General features: G+C 52.1%; 1 protein-coding gene across 1 annotated transcript in view; it reads right to left on the bottom strand.

Annotated features, from left to right (window-relative positions):
* Positions 1-4,552: 4,552 nt before the first annotated feature.
* Positions 4,553-14,644, bottom strand: part of VAV2 (vav guanine nucleotide exchange factor 2) — a gene marked incomplete at both ends in the record, with an annotated part of 97,032 nt that continues 86,940 nt past the window's right edge. The window contains 15 exons of the mRNA XM_079544870.1: positions 4,553-4,600; positions 5,108-5,262; positions 7,816-7,939; positions 8,028-8,115; positions 8,202-8,318; positions 9,061-9,113; positions 9,456-9,530; positions 9,718-9,845; positions 10,716-10,737; positions 11,018-11,034; positions 11,555-11,643; positions 11,731-11,832; positions 12,075-12,184; positions 13,123-13,255; positions 13,532-13,617. Coding sequence (XP_079400996.1) covers positions 4,553-4,600; positions 5,108-5,262; positions 7,816-7,939; positions 8,028-8,115; positions 8,202-8,318; positions 9,061-9,113; positions 9,456-9,530; positions 9,718-9,845; positions 10,716-10,737; positions 11,018-11,034; positions 11,555-11,643; positions 11,731-11,832; positions 12,075-12,184; positions 13,123-13,255; positions 13,532-13,617 — 1,347 coding nt within the window. The remainder of the gene's footprint in view (positions 4,601-5,107; positions 5,263-7,815; positions 7,940-8,027; positions 8,116-8,201; positions 8,319-9,060; positions 9,114-9,455; positions 9,531-9,717; positions 9,846-10,715; positions 10,738-11,017; positions 11,035-11,554; positions 11,644-11,730; positions 11,833-12,074; positions 12,185-13,122; positions 13,256-13,531; positions 13,618-14,644) is intronic.

Consider the following 14,644-nt stretch of genomic DNA (forward strand, 5'->3'; position numbering starts at 1 on the left):
AAAGAGCCTGAACAGAAGCAGAGGGGCTCAGTCGTTCAGAATTGGTCCATCTCAGGCATTTCTCTCCTTTTTCTAAAAGACAAAAAAGAGTTTGTTTTAAAGAGAGAGCCCAAATTCCTCCGTCAACCACTCCAAATAACCAGAGATGTAAGCAAGTCAGAACTGCTCGCGGCGGGGTGTTGCTGTCTGGTGGGACAGAGCCATTTCATCAGTGCATGCAAATTACAAACATGACCTTTGGGTGAGAGGACACCCCGAGCACAATCCGTGTCCTGCAGGGATGTGCAGAGCTCTGCTGTACTATGGTTCCTCTGAACATCGGGTTCCAACGGAGCTGCAGAGTCAGAATGAGGGAGGCGTGCGTTTCTGATGGTCAGCATCATGCAAAGGGAACTTAACCAGCTCAATCCTTCCCCTTAGACTAATTACAAAATAAAGGGGCATGCTGGCTTGCATGCGCCAGCTGGAGTTTTCTAGGTCGTACAAAACACCACGGCGAACGCACAAATGAACCAGCCAAGCGTGCTGCAGAACTGCAGCTGATCACACAGCCTGCACGAGGCTGCAAACACGTGCCATCACCCCGCCGAGCCTGCACAGGCATGCACTGAGCCTGCTCTGCCCTGCACTGCGACCTGAGTTTGATCCTGGAAAGCACCACCACTGCATGACATTGAGTGGAGTGGGATCTGGTACTGCCTGGAGATTATCTGTGTTCTGGCCTCGGCGCCCCCCTGCCTCAGTTTCCCCGTTTGCAGAGCTGTCGAGGCCCTTGTTCTCAGGATTGCTACCATGCGTGGCTCTCAGGGCAGCCTGCTGTGGGGTGGCAGAGGGAGGTGGCCACGTGCTGGCCGGCCACAGGCCACCAAGCGATGGGCCGTGCTCAGAGCTGGCCAGCAGGGCTCCGGGCATGGAGTTGTTTGCAGAGGGCAGCCAGTAAATGCAGCCAGTCCCAGTGCTGTGTTTGCTCAGAGCAGCACCCTGGCCAGTCCAACTAATGTGGGAGATTATGTCAGCAGCTGCAAAAAGAAAAAAAGATGATAAAATAGAACTTGTGTCTGGGGCAGCCTTCCCCCTCTTGGGGCACAGGGCTGGAGCCAGCTGGGCGCTGGAGATGGATGCTCCTGTTAATGCCTTGGGGAAGGCTGCTCCTGGTCTGATTACAGCACATGGCACAGGCTTGGCACGGTGAATAATGCCCCCTTTATCTGTGCACACTCTGGGGGAGTCACATGAAGCCACATGGATCTGCTGGGAACCCACCTCCACCACGCTGCAGGGCTGCACGTCACCAAGTGCTGCCAGGGGTGTCCCCAGCAAGGAGGTGGCGTGAATGCAGTTTGGCACTCACCTGTTCCATGCTCCAGTGCTGTGCTGTGGGTTTCTGCTGGCAGAACAGTGCTCAGATCACAGAGATCAGCATTTCATACGTGGTGTGTGCTGGAGAGCTTCCCTGAGACTGAATGGCACCAACAGGGACACGGTTTGTGCCAGGCAGGGGTCTGGCACCCAGCTGAGCTGCATCCTTCTAAACCCCGGCCAGAAGAGCAGGGAAAAACGTTATTGATTCAGTAGTAGGGCAGCTCACAGTAGCATCCCCGGGGTGAAAGCTTCCCCTTCCTCCAAAAACACCTGGGGCAATTTGTAAGCAGGGCTGTGGTTTTTATTTCATGGCTCTGGAAAATGCCACTGCATGTTGAGCCGGGTGGGATTTGGGAATGTGATCCAAAGAAATGAATGGAAGCTGTGAAAAATCACCCGCTCCCTTCTCAGCCACCCCAATGGGAGAGGGACAGCTGCAGAGGAACAGCTGCTGGGAGCTGCCCTGGCTGAGCCCCATTGGGTCTGAGGCTGCAGGATGGGATCAGCTGAGCAACGCAGTTCTAGGTGGGGTGTGAATGCCGACCATCAGGAAGGATCCATCCCCACTATACCCCACAGAAGCCCAACACAAACCCCATCCCTCTCATGTGGGTTTTACTGGTGATAAAAACCACGGCTGCCAAAAAAAAATAAAAGGAGCTATCAGCAAAATTACACTTTATTTTTGTTGGGGTTTTTTTTTGTTTTCATCGTGGGATTTACTTGGATGTATTGTAACTTAAAAAGGTCTGGAAGAACCACATGCAAAAGGGTTTCTAAGTAGCAGCTAAAGATTCTATTCCAGCATTACAAGCTACTCCAAATGATTTCCAAATTGCCAGCTAGAACCTATCCCATAAACAAACAGTTTTACCTTTGGACCCCTCCACCCGAGCCCGTTCGACCCCCGTTAGTGCAGTGCAAAGGAAAAACCCAAGGAATTTACATATTATTTTCCAACGTATCCCATTGCAATTCTGAATGTCCGCGACGAACTAAAATATATATACAATTTTCTCGCCATCATAAAAAACAAACAAACAAACAAACACATTTTCCTTCTTATTCACAGATATATATCGTGGCAAATGGCTGAATAATTACTTACAAACGAAAAACATCTTTTTTTTTTTTTTTTTTTTTTTCTTTTTTCTTTTTAAACAAGTTTCTTACAACAGTAAACACGAGAGGGAGACCTTGCTGGGGGGGTTGGACCTGGGGGGCTGTGCAGGAGATGTCACATAAGCACCTTCTGCAGGGGGAACACCGTGCCCTGCTGAGGGGGATGCACCCAGTGCAGGCACAGGGAATCCATCCCAGATGGGAGGGGGGGGGTTGCATAGGGCTTTAATAGCATCTGAGGCAGACCTTCGGCCATCAGTTGTTCTCTTGTCTGTGTGTGTCTCGCCCACCTTAGATGTGCTCTCAGGCACACCAAAATTGGGGAAATCTGAGCACGGCCCTTCACGCTGCAGCAGGGCACTGCCTGCTTCTCATTTGCTGCAGCCCAATGTTTTTCCCTTGCAGAGCACGAACCATTCAGCTCCTTTAGCAAACAGGGCCCCTTGGACACATCCCATACTAAGCACCAATAGCTGGCCTGGAAGAGGTTAGCACCAAACAGTACCTTGCTAAAGCCCCGAGCCCTGCACTGTGCCCCCTCACCCTGCTGGGCACTGCTGTGGTGAGCCCAAGGAACCCAACACATTCCCAGCCCTATCCAGAGCCCTGGGCAGCACACTGATCTGGCCCTGGGCTTCTCGCTGAGCAACACAGCCGTGTTCCCAAGTGAACACACTGCCCTTTCCAATGGGATCCCCAGGCTCTCCCATGTAATCCCTCAAGCTCTGCTGACAGCAAGGCTGGGACACAGCACTGCACGGTGCTGGTGTCTCCCAGGGCTGCTTTTACACCGTGCCAGGGACAGCTTTGGGCACAGCAGCAGCTCCAAATGCCACTTATGCACAGAGACAGGAGGGCATTTCTCGAGGCTCAGAGATAGGAAAGTCATTCCTTGCTACAAACACACACAGACACACACACATGTATTTGTTCAAAACAGCACTTTGGAAGGAAATTCTGGAGCTGGGTGGCAAAGGCAGCGCCCAGCAGAAGATGCCAGCCCAGCTCTCCAAACAGCAGCTCTGCCTATGCGTTACAGGCTGCAGTGTGGGAAGAACAGACTGGGATGGATGGAACTCAGGACAAAGTGGCAATGCACAGACAGACGGACCTTTCCTTGACAGCAGCAGCGGTAACAGCCTGTGGGAAGAAGAGGGGGCAATGCTCTCGGCCCCCAAAAGTGCACACAGCTGGAGAAGAAGAGATGCTTTCACAATGTCTTGAGATAAATCAGGACTTCATACCATAGCCCTTACTCATGTGGGTTCGCCCCACTGAGCTCAGTGAGGTGGGACACGTATGGCTGCAGAAAAATGGACCTCGCTGAGGTGCTCAATCCATTCTCCCATCTGCTCCTCCGCCGGGACCTGTGCCCCTGTGACCTCCAAAACTCACACGTGGCAAGGCACACCTCCAGCCCTGCAACACCAGCAGCTCACCCAGTGACCTGGGCTGCCCCATGCACCCCCAGCATGGCAGTGGGGCCTGGGGGGGGAAGTGAGGAAAGGGGCTCGGGATGCCCACGGGGCTTTTTTCTCTCCCGTGTCCGTGGTCCAGCTGTGCTCCCCAGCTCACAGCTGTCATCCCTCAGGGATGAGCAGCTCCATCCCTGGTCCCAAGGTGCATCCCGACATGATGCAGCCACGGTCCCTATCCCGAGCCCTGCATGCTCACCTCTGAACCCCCGGGCACAGCCCAGGCTTTCAGCCACACCATTTGAAAACACTTCTAGGAAAAATAAGGTCCGGATACCCCCCTGGGGGGCACCACGCAGAGTCCCTCCGCTCTGTCCATTCAGGGGAGCGCGGCTCTCCCAGGAGCAGCCGCCGCACAAACGTCATCCGACAGACCACGAATCTTCTACAGACAGAACAGGGCCGGGGCTGGAGGCATCCCGACGCACACACACATGCTGTACAGAGGAATGGATTTACTAAAGAGTCTGGGGAGAGCGGTGGTGCTCCCGGCATTGCTGGCAGGCGTGGGGCCGGGCTGCTGGGGGAGCAGCGTGTGGTCTGCAGCGGATCGCTCCGGGCACTCGATGACTTTCCATGAGGCATCCCCAGCATCATTGCACCCCCTCTTCTTCCACGTACGTCGAGGGAAACCAGCCGACCTGAGGGAAGATGGAGAGCTGAGCGGTGGGGAGCAGCAGGGAGCTCCTGTCCCACCTCTGGGACTGCTCCTCTGTCACCACATGCTGAGTTATCTGACCCAGCCATGTGGCAGTGATGGGGAGGTGATGCAGTTCTTAGATGCAGCTGCTACCAAAATTTGCACAGTGACCCAGAGCGACTGTACATTGCCTCAGTCTGTAGCTGCAATAAAGAAGGGATCAGGAATGTGTCCCCAGTGCTGCAAACCCTATGGGACATCTGAGCAAGCCATCAGCTTGCTGCTTTCCCCCAGGCCACCGAGGCTTCCAATCACAGAACCACACAGTTAGTGGGCATGGTGGGAATGGGTCAACGGTTGGACATTAGTACATTAACAATTCTATCATTCTATGATTAATTTCCTTGCATGCAAGCTTAAGGAAGAGATCTGGACATGATATGGACCACGTGGTAGAAAGGAGATGGGACACCAATTGCACAGGGGATGGGACACCAAGTGCACGTACCCTCCCGTTGGTTTCCCCCTTCCACCAGCCCTGGTCGCCGCCGATCCTGCTGTAGATCTTCACCACGTCGCCCTCCCGCAGCGACAGCTCCCGCATGTCCCGTGCTGCAAAGTTGTAGCGTGCCACTGCCGTCCCTATGACCCGTGGGGTGAACACTGCAGGGGGACAAAGCGAAGTGTTGGGACTGGCCCCCACCACATGGAGCAGCTGAAGCCTGGGGAAAGCTCCACGGGGTTCAACCTGGGTTTTCCACCACGGCGCTGGCTCCCATTGCAATGCCGTGACCTGCATCAGCTCTGGTCTCATGTGAAATGGGGTGGTCAGGGGTGAAGTGGTTCCTCTTGGGCTCATAGAGCCCTGTGGTCAGAGCTGGGACAGTCGCATGGCTGCCCAGGAGGGGCTGTGACTCATTGCTGGGGCAATTTGGTGAGAAGGGAAGGCGGTGGCAAAAGGAAAGATTTCAAAGGAATTGACAATTATTCATGGTGGAATCATGGAAAAATTTCCTTTCCATCATTTATAACTCCTGATGGGTCCACCGTGCCAAAAGGCGTTTGGCAAGTCAGCTTGTGTTTGAACCACCTCAAAACTGGGATTGGATTCTCTGAGAGATGTTGAGCAGTGCATCTCCATTGCTCCGTGCAGGGAAGTGCAGGGCATGGGGAGGAGATTGCTGGAGAACTGCACACAGAGGAGCAGTGGGGATGGGCTGGAGGAGAGGGAGAGAGGTCCAGGACAGTCCCCATCACTGCAGGGCGCTCCTGGGCAAGTGAGGGGGGGGGGGGGGGAAGGTTCTTTTTGTGGAGTTTGCAAAATGAGAAGAAAAAAATAATTAGAACCTTTAAGAAAAGGGTTTTGATCAAATGTCCCTTTTTGTCCTGGGATTTTTGAGTGTTAATTAATTTTTTTTTATTATTATTATTATTTTTAATTTTGCAAACCAAGGTTGAACTAAGCTTGAGGAAAAGCTTTGCCCAGATTTCCAGCTGTTGGGGTGGAAGGAGATGAGGATGGCGATGGAGGAGAGGCGGACACACAGCGTGCAATCATCCATCCCCACCAGGCTGGAGAATGGAGCAAGAACCACAACAGCTTTGAGCTCTTTTATCAGGAGCTTGCTCAGAGCCCATTTCAGCACAGAGTCACAGTTTGTGTGCACTGAAAGGATCCCAAATTCCCTGTTATGTCCTGATACCCTGAAAAGTTGTGTTCTCAAACAACAGCTTTAGGGGAAAACACACGTGGCTCAGCAGATGGCTTTCCCTGTCCAGCAAAAAGAAAATGCTGGCAAATAATAGCATAAAAAGGACACATTTTTGCTCTGAACCCTTGTAAACAGGGAGGAAGACACTGGTCTGCTATGCATTTAAAGCCAGAACTCCACTGTGGGGAGCCTGAGCCCCAGACACACTTACAGCCCAGGTTTCCGATCCCCTTTAGCACAGTTCTCCTGAGCAGGCTGAGATCCCAGAGCTCAAAAACTGCTGGACACTGAGATGTTCTCCTTAACCAGCAAGGACAACCAGGCTGGAAGTTGGTGTGATGCCAATGTTCCTTTGGTGAAACATATGGGATGAGCAAATCGAGCTTGAAGTACATCATGAGATCCCAATGTGACAGAGTTTGTCACTGATTTAAGCACCCTTTCTCAATAGTAACAGTTCCAATCAATCCAAAAAACTCCTGCTTTGATTTTTAGGGAGAGCATTTGCTTTTTGCAAAGCCATGATTTATTCACTTGTTTCCAGACTGAGCCACTGGCAGGGCATGGCCAGGGCCCTCAGAGCTGCCTGTGGGTGCAGAAGGGACAGCAGGGACCACGCAGGTCCCACTGTGATGGCTTTCAAGCTGGGGATGCTGTGGGTCTCTCCATGGGGTACCTGACCAGAAGGGACTGGAGGAGCTCTGAGAAGAAAAGTTGAGGCCCTGAGGACTGAGAAAAGAAAAGTTGTAGGAAGCGCAGGAGGCTGCAAAGAGGTTAAGAGAGAAACAGAAAGATGCAGAACACGCATTAAAAAGGAAATTAAAATAAAAGAAAATCGTAATGCACAACGTTGTAAAAGCCAATGGGGAAATACAGGGCAGGGCATGCAGAGGTCACACGCTCAGGACTGGGGCGGCCAGGGCAGGTGCAGCCACTGCCCAGGGCACAGGGGTGTGCACAAATGGAAAAGATGTCTGATCAACTTTCAAGAACTATTTTCCATCAGTAGCATTTTTATAATTTATCATGGAAAAGGTTTTTTTTTAAACAATTGTTTTTAAACAATTTTTTTTTTTCCTCCAATTTCTGCTCCCGGCCTTTGAGACAAAACCAAATGCTTTGCAACAGCACAGATTTTGCTCTCCATTTGCTCTGATTTCCTTCTTTTTTTTTTTTTTTGCTTTTAAGCTCCGATTTTCCATTTCCCCCATCAGCCCCATTAAAGGAGTCCCTGTGGGATTCAAACCCCACCAGAGACACTGCAACCAGACCCCCACACACAAGCTGACGTGGGCAGGACAGCCTGAATGCACCCAACCAAAGCTGCCACACATCTCTCCGCACTTCAGCAAATCTCTGCTGAGCACAGTGGGGCAGCGCGAGGGGGAAGGCAGCAAAGAGCTGCTGGGAGGCTGCAAATCCCCACTCAGACCGAGCCCACGACCCACAGAACGGGTGAGGTTTCCCATTGGAAACGCAGCACTGAGGCTGAGATGGGTCCTACCTGGAGAGCGGGTGAAGGTCCTGGAGGTAGAGCGTTCCCGTGACTTGTATGGGTATTTGAGCGTCGTGTCCAGCTGCTTGAAACTCTCCTTCAGCGAATGGTTCTGGTAGTATTCCACCAACTCCTGCAAAGCACACGGGGGCCATGGCTGGGGGATGCACTGCAGGATTGGCATCAGCCCGCCGTGCTCCCTAAGGGCTTCAAGGACATACCAACAAGCTTTCAAACTTCTTGGCTTCCGTGATGTGGATCCAGTTGTCCTTCTCCACCACCTTGATGTGCTTCACTTCTTCATTGAACCTACGACGGGACGCAAAGACGCTCAGCAAAAGGTGTGCTGGTGCTCCTGGGGTCACGATCCGTGCGCCCCATGAGGTTGCACTCACTTGATGCTGATGGCAAAGCGCTCAGCCTCGGCTGGCCGCTCACGGATCAGGTAGGTGCCGCTGACGTGGGCCTTCAGCAGGTTGTCCGTCTGCTGCCGCTCCATGTTCCCTGCAAACCTGAGCCACAGAGGCTGAGCATCCCGGGGCCAGCTGCCTCCCCAGGGCATTTGTGAGCTAGGATTCGGCTTCCTTCAAGCATTGGCGTATTTTAGGCAAAAAGGTGCGTATCTCTCTTAATTATTAAAGGTGAGAAGGTTGGGCAAGTAGAGAAACAGATCCAGTCCTTCAGAGGCAGAATCAGCCACTGCCACTGAATAAAGAGTAATGGGCAATGCAGTTTGAAGGGCATTCCAAGGAATGGAACATCCCCTGTGAGGACAGGCTGAGGTCAGGATGGACCTTGAGCACCACGAAGGAGCTGTAGGTGACCCTGTTCACTGCAGGGCATAGCACTAGGTGACCTTTAAAGGATCCTTCTGACTCAAATGGTTTTCTGGTTCTAAGTCCCTCATGTTTCCAGGGCACCTAGAAAACCCTACTGGCTGGGAATTGGTCCCCAGAGGAAGGAGGCTTCAATGGGAGCTGGAATAACTTAGACTCATGGTAATTTAGACTCGTGAACTTGAAACCCCGGATGGTGCCAGCAGGAGGAGGCGAGAGGAAATGGAAGCACAACCTCTCCTGTCAAGGCAGAAATTACATCTTCCCTTCCCAAGTCATTTTCTCAACGATGAAATCCCCACGGACACTGTGGATTTCAATGCCTGGACACCAAGGTGCACTCACAGCTCTGTGTTGGCACAGGTTGATGACAAAGCAACAATTAAAACCAAAGCTGACACGTCTCTGTGCGACTCACCATGGGTACACCGTGTAGTCGATCTCCCGTGACGGTGGACGACTGTTGGGAGGCTGCAAAGAGAGCACTGCTCGTTATCTGCCCAGCACCTAACGAGGTGCTCCTATCCATGGCAGGGGCTCTGCCAGGCAGCTTCAGAGCCACCAGATCTGGGGGTGCAGGGCAGGGTTGAGTGCTTCTCCCTCAGCCTCCCCCTCCCCCCCCCAAAATAGCTGTGGATGAATGTGCTGCGCTTTTTTCATTTATTTAAGCCTTTTTTAATTGGGAAGTAAGCTGACAGCACTGCTGTGTGTAGTAAAAAAGGACCGGGGAGAGCCGAGGGCCCTCCAGGGCATCTCATGCCCCCTGGAATGAAGCAGGAATCCCTCTCAACCGACCCACAGCCACACACGTACCCTGGCATCCACGGGGCAGGGCTTTACAGACGAGCTGGGGAAGTAACCTGACTTCTTGGTCTGCAGCAGCCGCCCCTGCAGAGCACAGAGCTGGGGATCAGCGGGGTGCACAGAGGAGCAATGTATGGATGAGGACAAACCCTAATGCAGCTCCCAAGCACCGTGCAGCCCGTCCCCGCGCTACAGAAGATGTGACAAAGGGACAATGCAGATGACAATGGCTTAAAACATGCCAGCAGCTCTCTGAGGGAAGGGCCCTCACCTCCCACCAAGGCGAGTCGGGGTCTCCCCTCAGCAGCTCGATCACATCTCCAATTTGGAACGTCAGCACTGGCTTGCCAGGCGGTGCGGGGTTCCCATGGTAGTTCTGCACTGCAACCATTTTAGGACCTGGGGGAGATGCAAAGCAGTTTCATCCCTGCTAAAGAAAAGCAAAATGACAATAACCTCCCACCTCCTGCTGTTCTTTGTCCCGTGAACTGCAGATCTAACGGCAGCAGCAGGCAGGTGTTTGGGGCAGAAAGCATGAAAATGAAAGGGATCAGCAAAATGCCTGCAACCATGTGCTCTGTGCTGGGCTGCAGCGGGGCCCAGAAAGCACTTCTCCAACCCAGTAGTTTGCAGCCAAAGTCCAGTTGTCTTTTAATTAATCACACATTAAACAGAGCGACCCAAAGTGCTCTACAACCACTGTGTTTGCCTTCAGATTGCTTCCCCACCTCTGCTGCCAGCTGCCTCTCCCCACCCAGCGGGAGCACTGTGCTGTGTTTCCAAACCAATGATCTGATTCGGTTTCTTTTTGCCAGGCTTTCCTTCCGACAGGAAAAGCACAAAAACAAATTGTTCCTTCTTCTTCGAGACAGAACACGGGCAGGGCAGCCCAGCATTCTGACCAGGTTGGTGTGAAGAAAAATAAAATAAATATACAAAAGAGGTTGCAGCAACCATAGTGACTCAGGTTCCCACCAGAGGGCAGCGCATCATGCATGGGCATGGGCATGTTCCATCACTACCGAGCTGCTCTGCCAGGGAGAGCGTGGCTCTCATTAGAGGAAGATGTCTGTGCCCTCCTCTGTCTGAGCAGTGAGTTATTGACAGGCAGTGCCAAAGCCTTGGGGAAGAGGAGGATCCCATTCCTGCAGCAATCAGCTCTTATTTCCAATTTCAGAAGGAGTTTTCCCCACATCCCATGTGCCCAAGCCTCTATGACACCTCCAGTTGCAATCAAGATGCCCTCTTGCAACGCAGCAATGCCCTTACCAGGTCCAGCACTCAGCAAATCCTGCAAAGAGAGAGGAAAAATTCCTATGAGGATGCAGCAGTCCCAGCTCTCCCCATCTGAGAACATCAGGATAGGAAACCTCCTTGGCTCTGCTGGGGGTTGGCACCTTCTGAAGCCCCTGGTGCCATGCAGACTGGGCCACTTTTAGCCATCGGTCTCCCGTCCTGCCCCCAATTACTGGGACCCCTGAGACCTCTGCCAGTGCCCCACCACGAGCTGAGCACCACGCCAGGCAAGGACAGAGGGAGGGATGTGGGGAAAGGATCCTCAAACAACTTACTTGGTCTGCTGAAGAGCCTGCAAGAGAAAAGTTGAAATAGGCCATTAGTTTACCAGGCAGCAAACCCATTTTCTGCTTCCCTTGATGCCACGAGGATCCATAAAGCAGCATCGACACCTGACCAAGGAGGGGGGTTGTGGGGTCACTCCTCAGCTCCACACTTGGTGGGAGGGGATCAGCACTGGGCATGGATGTCTCACTTGCACCAAGCTCTGAGATTTCACACCCCCTCTGATGCTGCTCCATGAAAATCCCCCATGGCACAGAGCTCCAGTGCTGTGCTGGGTCACCACAGAAGAGCCTGGGTTGGTTCGAGGACAAGGATCTCTCCTTGATTTTTGGTGGTTTGGTCAGCCCATTTGCTTATGAAACCACCCACCACTATGAGCTGCAGCCCTGGGAGGCAGTTGACAGCATCATCAGATGTTCTTTAGCTGTTAACAAGCAGCTGATAGCATTTTAGGGGGGTGAACTTTGGGATCATTCACATCCATTAACCTCAATGTCATAAGCTACTGACATGGCCAAGTAACTCACCCATCTTGCAGGGAGGAATGATTTCCAGGCACTCCTTGTGAGCACCAGCTCCACATTTTGGGCAGAGATAGCCCTGGTAGAACGTTCCTCTGTGCAAAAGGAGATCACAAGGTGTTAGTTCAGCTCCTACCTGGGTCTGTTTGCAGATGAAGAACAGCAAGAACTGTATGGCTTACCTTAGGAACATCTTGCATGCTTTGCAGTTGGTGGTCTTTTCAAATGTGTACATCTGGAAGCTGTGGTGGTTTGCATTGGCTTTTTCTGGCTTTATGTTGGACCTGCAGGAAGGAGTGGGATTACTGACCTGCCCCCATCACCTCTTCTGTGCTCATGGCCACTCGTGGTGTCTGTTTGCATTTCAGTCCATGTTTGGAAACAAGCTTTGGGGCAAACACTCGGGGGATAACTTCATGCTGGGCCCTGCCTCCCTTCACATAGAGTCCCACCTTTCCATGGGAGCTTTGCCACCAGAGCTGCTCTCCAGCAGCCCAACACTCCTCGCCCCGTGCCCAGTGCTCACATTGCCATTTCAAACTGCTCCATCCACTTCCTCTTCATCTCCTCCGTCTTGCAGAAGAACTGGAAGCCCTGCTTTCCCTGAAGGTGGATCAGGTAGAAGCCATACGACCACTGCAAGAGGAAACAAGAAGCGATCGCATCGTTGCACTCCCAGCACCTGAGCAGCTCCTGAGCTTTTATTCACACTTCTCAAGAGCTGCTCTCAGCACCTGCCCCTTTTCTCTGCACCTTTGTAAGGATAACAGTAGGGAAGTAGGAAGAACAACTCTATCTCTGCAGCACATCACAGCTAATGATGCCTGAATCCGCCCTGCACTGTGCACTAGGGCCAAATGGGATTTTATGGTGGCAGATGAGAGAAGTGGGATTTTTCTGCTCCAGTAGATCCTCCCCAGCCATTATCTCTCCCGTGACAACAACTGACAGCCCAAGAGGAACACCTGACCTGCACAACACACATATGCTCTGCCTGTCTCATTACAACTCTGCACAGAAAAACATGAGAGAAAACTGCGTGCTTTGCTTACCATTTTTCCATGAGACTAGAAAGCATTAGAGAGCAAAGAGGAAATATATTGCATTAAAACACAAAGCTAGCAGCATTTCTTCAGCATCCAAGTGGCAAAACGGGCTTTTCACGCCCAATGTCATGCGTCCCATCCATACATCTAACTACACACAAGTCCCTGCCTCTTTGATAGCTGGACACCAGCAAAATGCTGCTCCTTCAAAGGCAGCTGCATTCATCGAACTGATTTTGGCAAGCTGGCAGCAGGGCTGCCATCCCCTTGCCTTCCTCTCCCTCCTCCCTCCCACCCATCCTCTCCAGGGCTGTTTTGCACAGATGGAGGTCAGAGGATCAAGCCCAGCCCTGTACACCTAAGCATTTCCCAACTCTGTAAGGCTGTCCTGCCAGCTGACTGTTTATGTTCCAGTATTTTGCAAGCACTGTTTCTATTTAAAAAGACTGCTGGGAACATTGCTACCCAAGGACTGGCCAGAGCAGCTCCCAAATGCTCTCTGGCAGAGCTGATCTCCTCTCCACCTACCTTCTTAATGTCCTTGTTGTTCATAGGGTCATCGGTCATCTTGTGGAAGAGCAGCTCGATAATTTCTTTCAGCTCATAATTGTATCCTTTCCTTTTGCAGACAATCACCACTTTATCAAATAAAAATAAATACCTGCCCAGAGCAAGCAAACAAGCAAGCTGGTTAAGCAAGCAAACTGAGGCCCCCATTCTGAGGGAGAACGTGGAGAGCTCTGCAGAGCATCCCCAGCTGGGGCAGCTCTGAGTGCTGCGATTTCACACTGATGTGCTTTCTGTCAGTGTGCACTCCTACAACTTCCAACACAGAGCAGCGGTTGCAAGCCAGCTCCTCTGGCTGTCACCTTAGCAGGGATGTGCTTTTGTTAGGGATTAATGTACCCAGCACATTTCTGAGCTGTTGTTCTCTCACCTGTCCTGCTTGGTGTGGTTCACGATGGAGCGGACCTTCAGCTCACCATCTATCTTCGGCCTCCCAAACTCCTCCAGCTTCACTTGCTGCAAGAAAGCAACGCATAGGTGAGACCTGCAGATAGAAGTGGGCTTAGGAACACCAAAATCCAAACTCCCCAAGTGCAGGACCCCGACCTCAGTGTCAGGAGAGCACCCACCTCAGGGCAGGGCTCACAAATCCAGGCAATTATGCAAGCTTTGGGATCCAGAATGCAAAAGCCCACAAATTAATTTTGGGTTTCCTACAAAAGCAGAGCCAGGGCTCTTCACTTTTGATTCCCATCCTGAACCAAGACTGGGGATTTGACAGGCTGGTGTCCAACCCAACGGTTTGGTCAATTGGGTTTTCAGCTCCAAAGCCCTCATGCATTGCTGAACCCCATGCATCAGTTCGCTTGCACATTGCTTACAAGGGAAAACCCATGGTGAAGAAGCACCACTCGTCAGGAAAATAAAGATAAAAAAAGAAATATTGTATGCAGCTGCGTGTACAGCCTGCACTCATCGCTGTGCCGCGTGGGCTCTGTATACACAACACCAACCACTCCACAACTTCCAGTCCAGTGCAACAAAAGGAAACGCTGAGCGGAACGTGCGTGGGATTGATCAGCAGACAGAGCTGCTGCTTTGTTAACATCTCATCTCCCACACATCAAACCTGCTGCACGAAGGAGGGAGCTGCTCGCTGCCCCCATTTGCATTCACAGCCTTGTGGAGCAGGCTGTCTGACTGTTCACGTGGATCAGGATTATCACGGCTGCTTCAAAACCCATGGGCTGCAATGACCCGTATCCCACTTGAGAATTTTTGCAGGTTTCTCTACAAAATTAAGGATTTTCTCTCCATCTGTTAAATAATCATCAATTAAAAGTTCATTGTTCTCAAACGAAGCCCGGGCTCAAAGAACCCAAAGCCACCACATCTTTGGGAAGCCCTCAGGGTGGGCACTGCTCAGCATCTCCCCTCCCTTTTGGAGCATCTCAGGTGTCAGACCCCACATTGCATTACCCCAATGCAAAGTGGGACTGCAGAGCAGCTGCGCTCACAGCTGCCCTGCCCTCCCCTCCCCTCC

This window comes from Tetrao urogallus (assembly GCF_951394365.1).
Source record: "Tetrao urogallus genome assembly, chromosome: 19".
NCBI lineage: Eukaryota > Metazoa > Chordata > Aves > Galliformes > Phasianidae > Tetrao > Tetrao urogallus.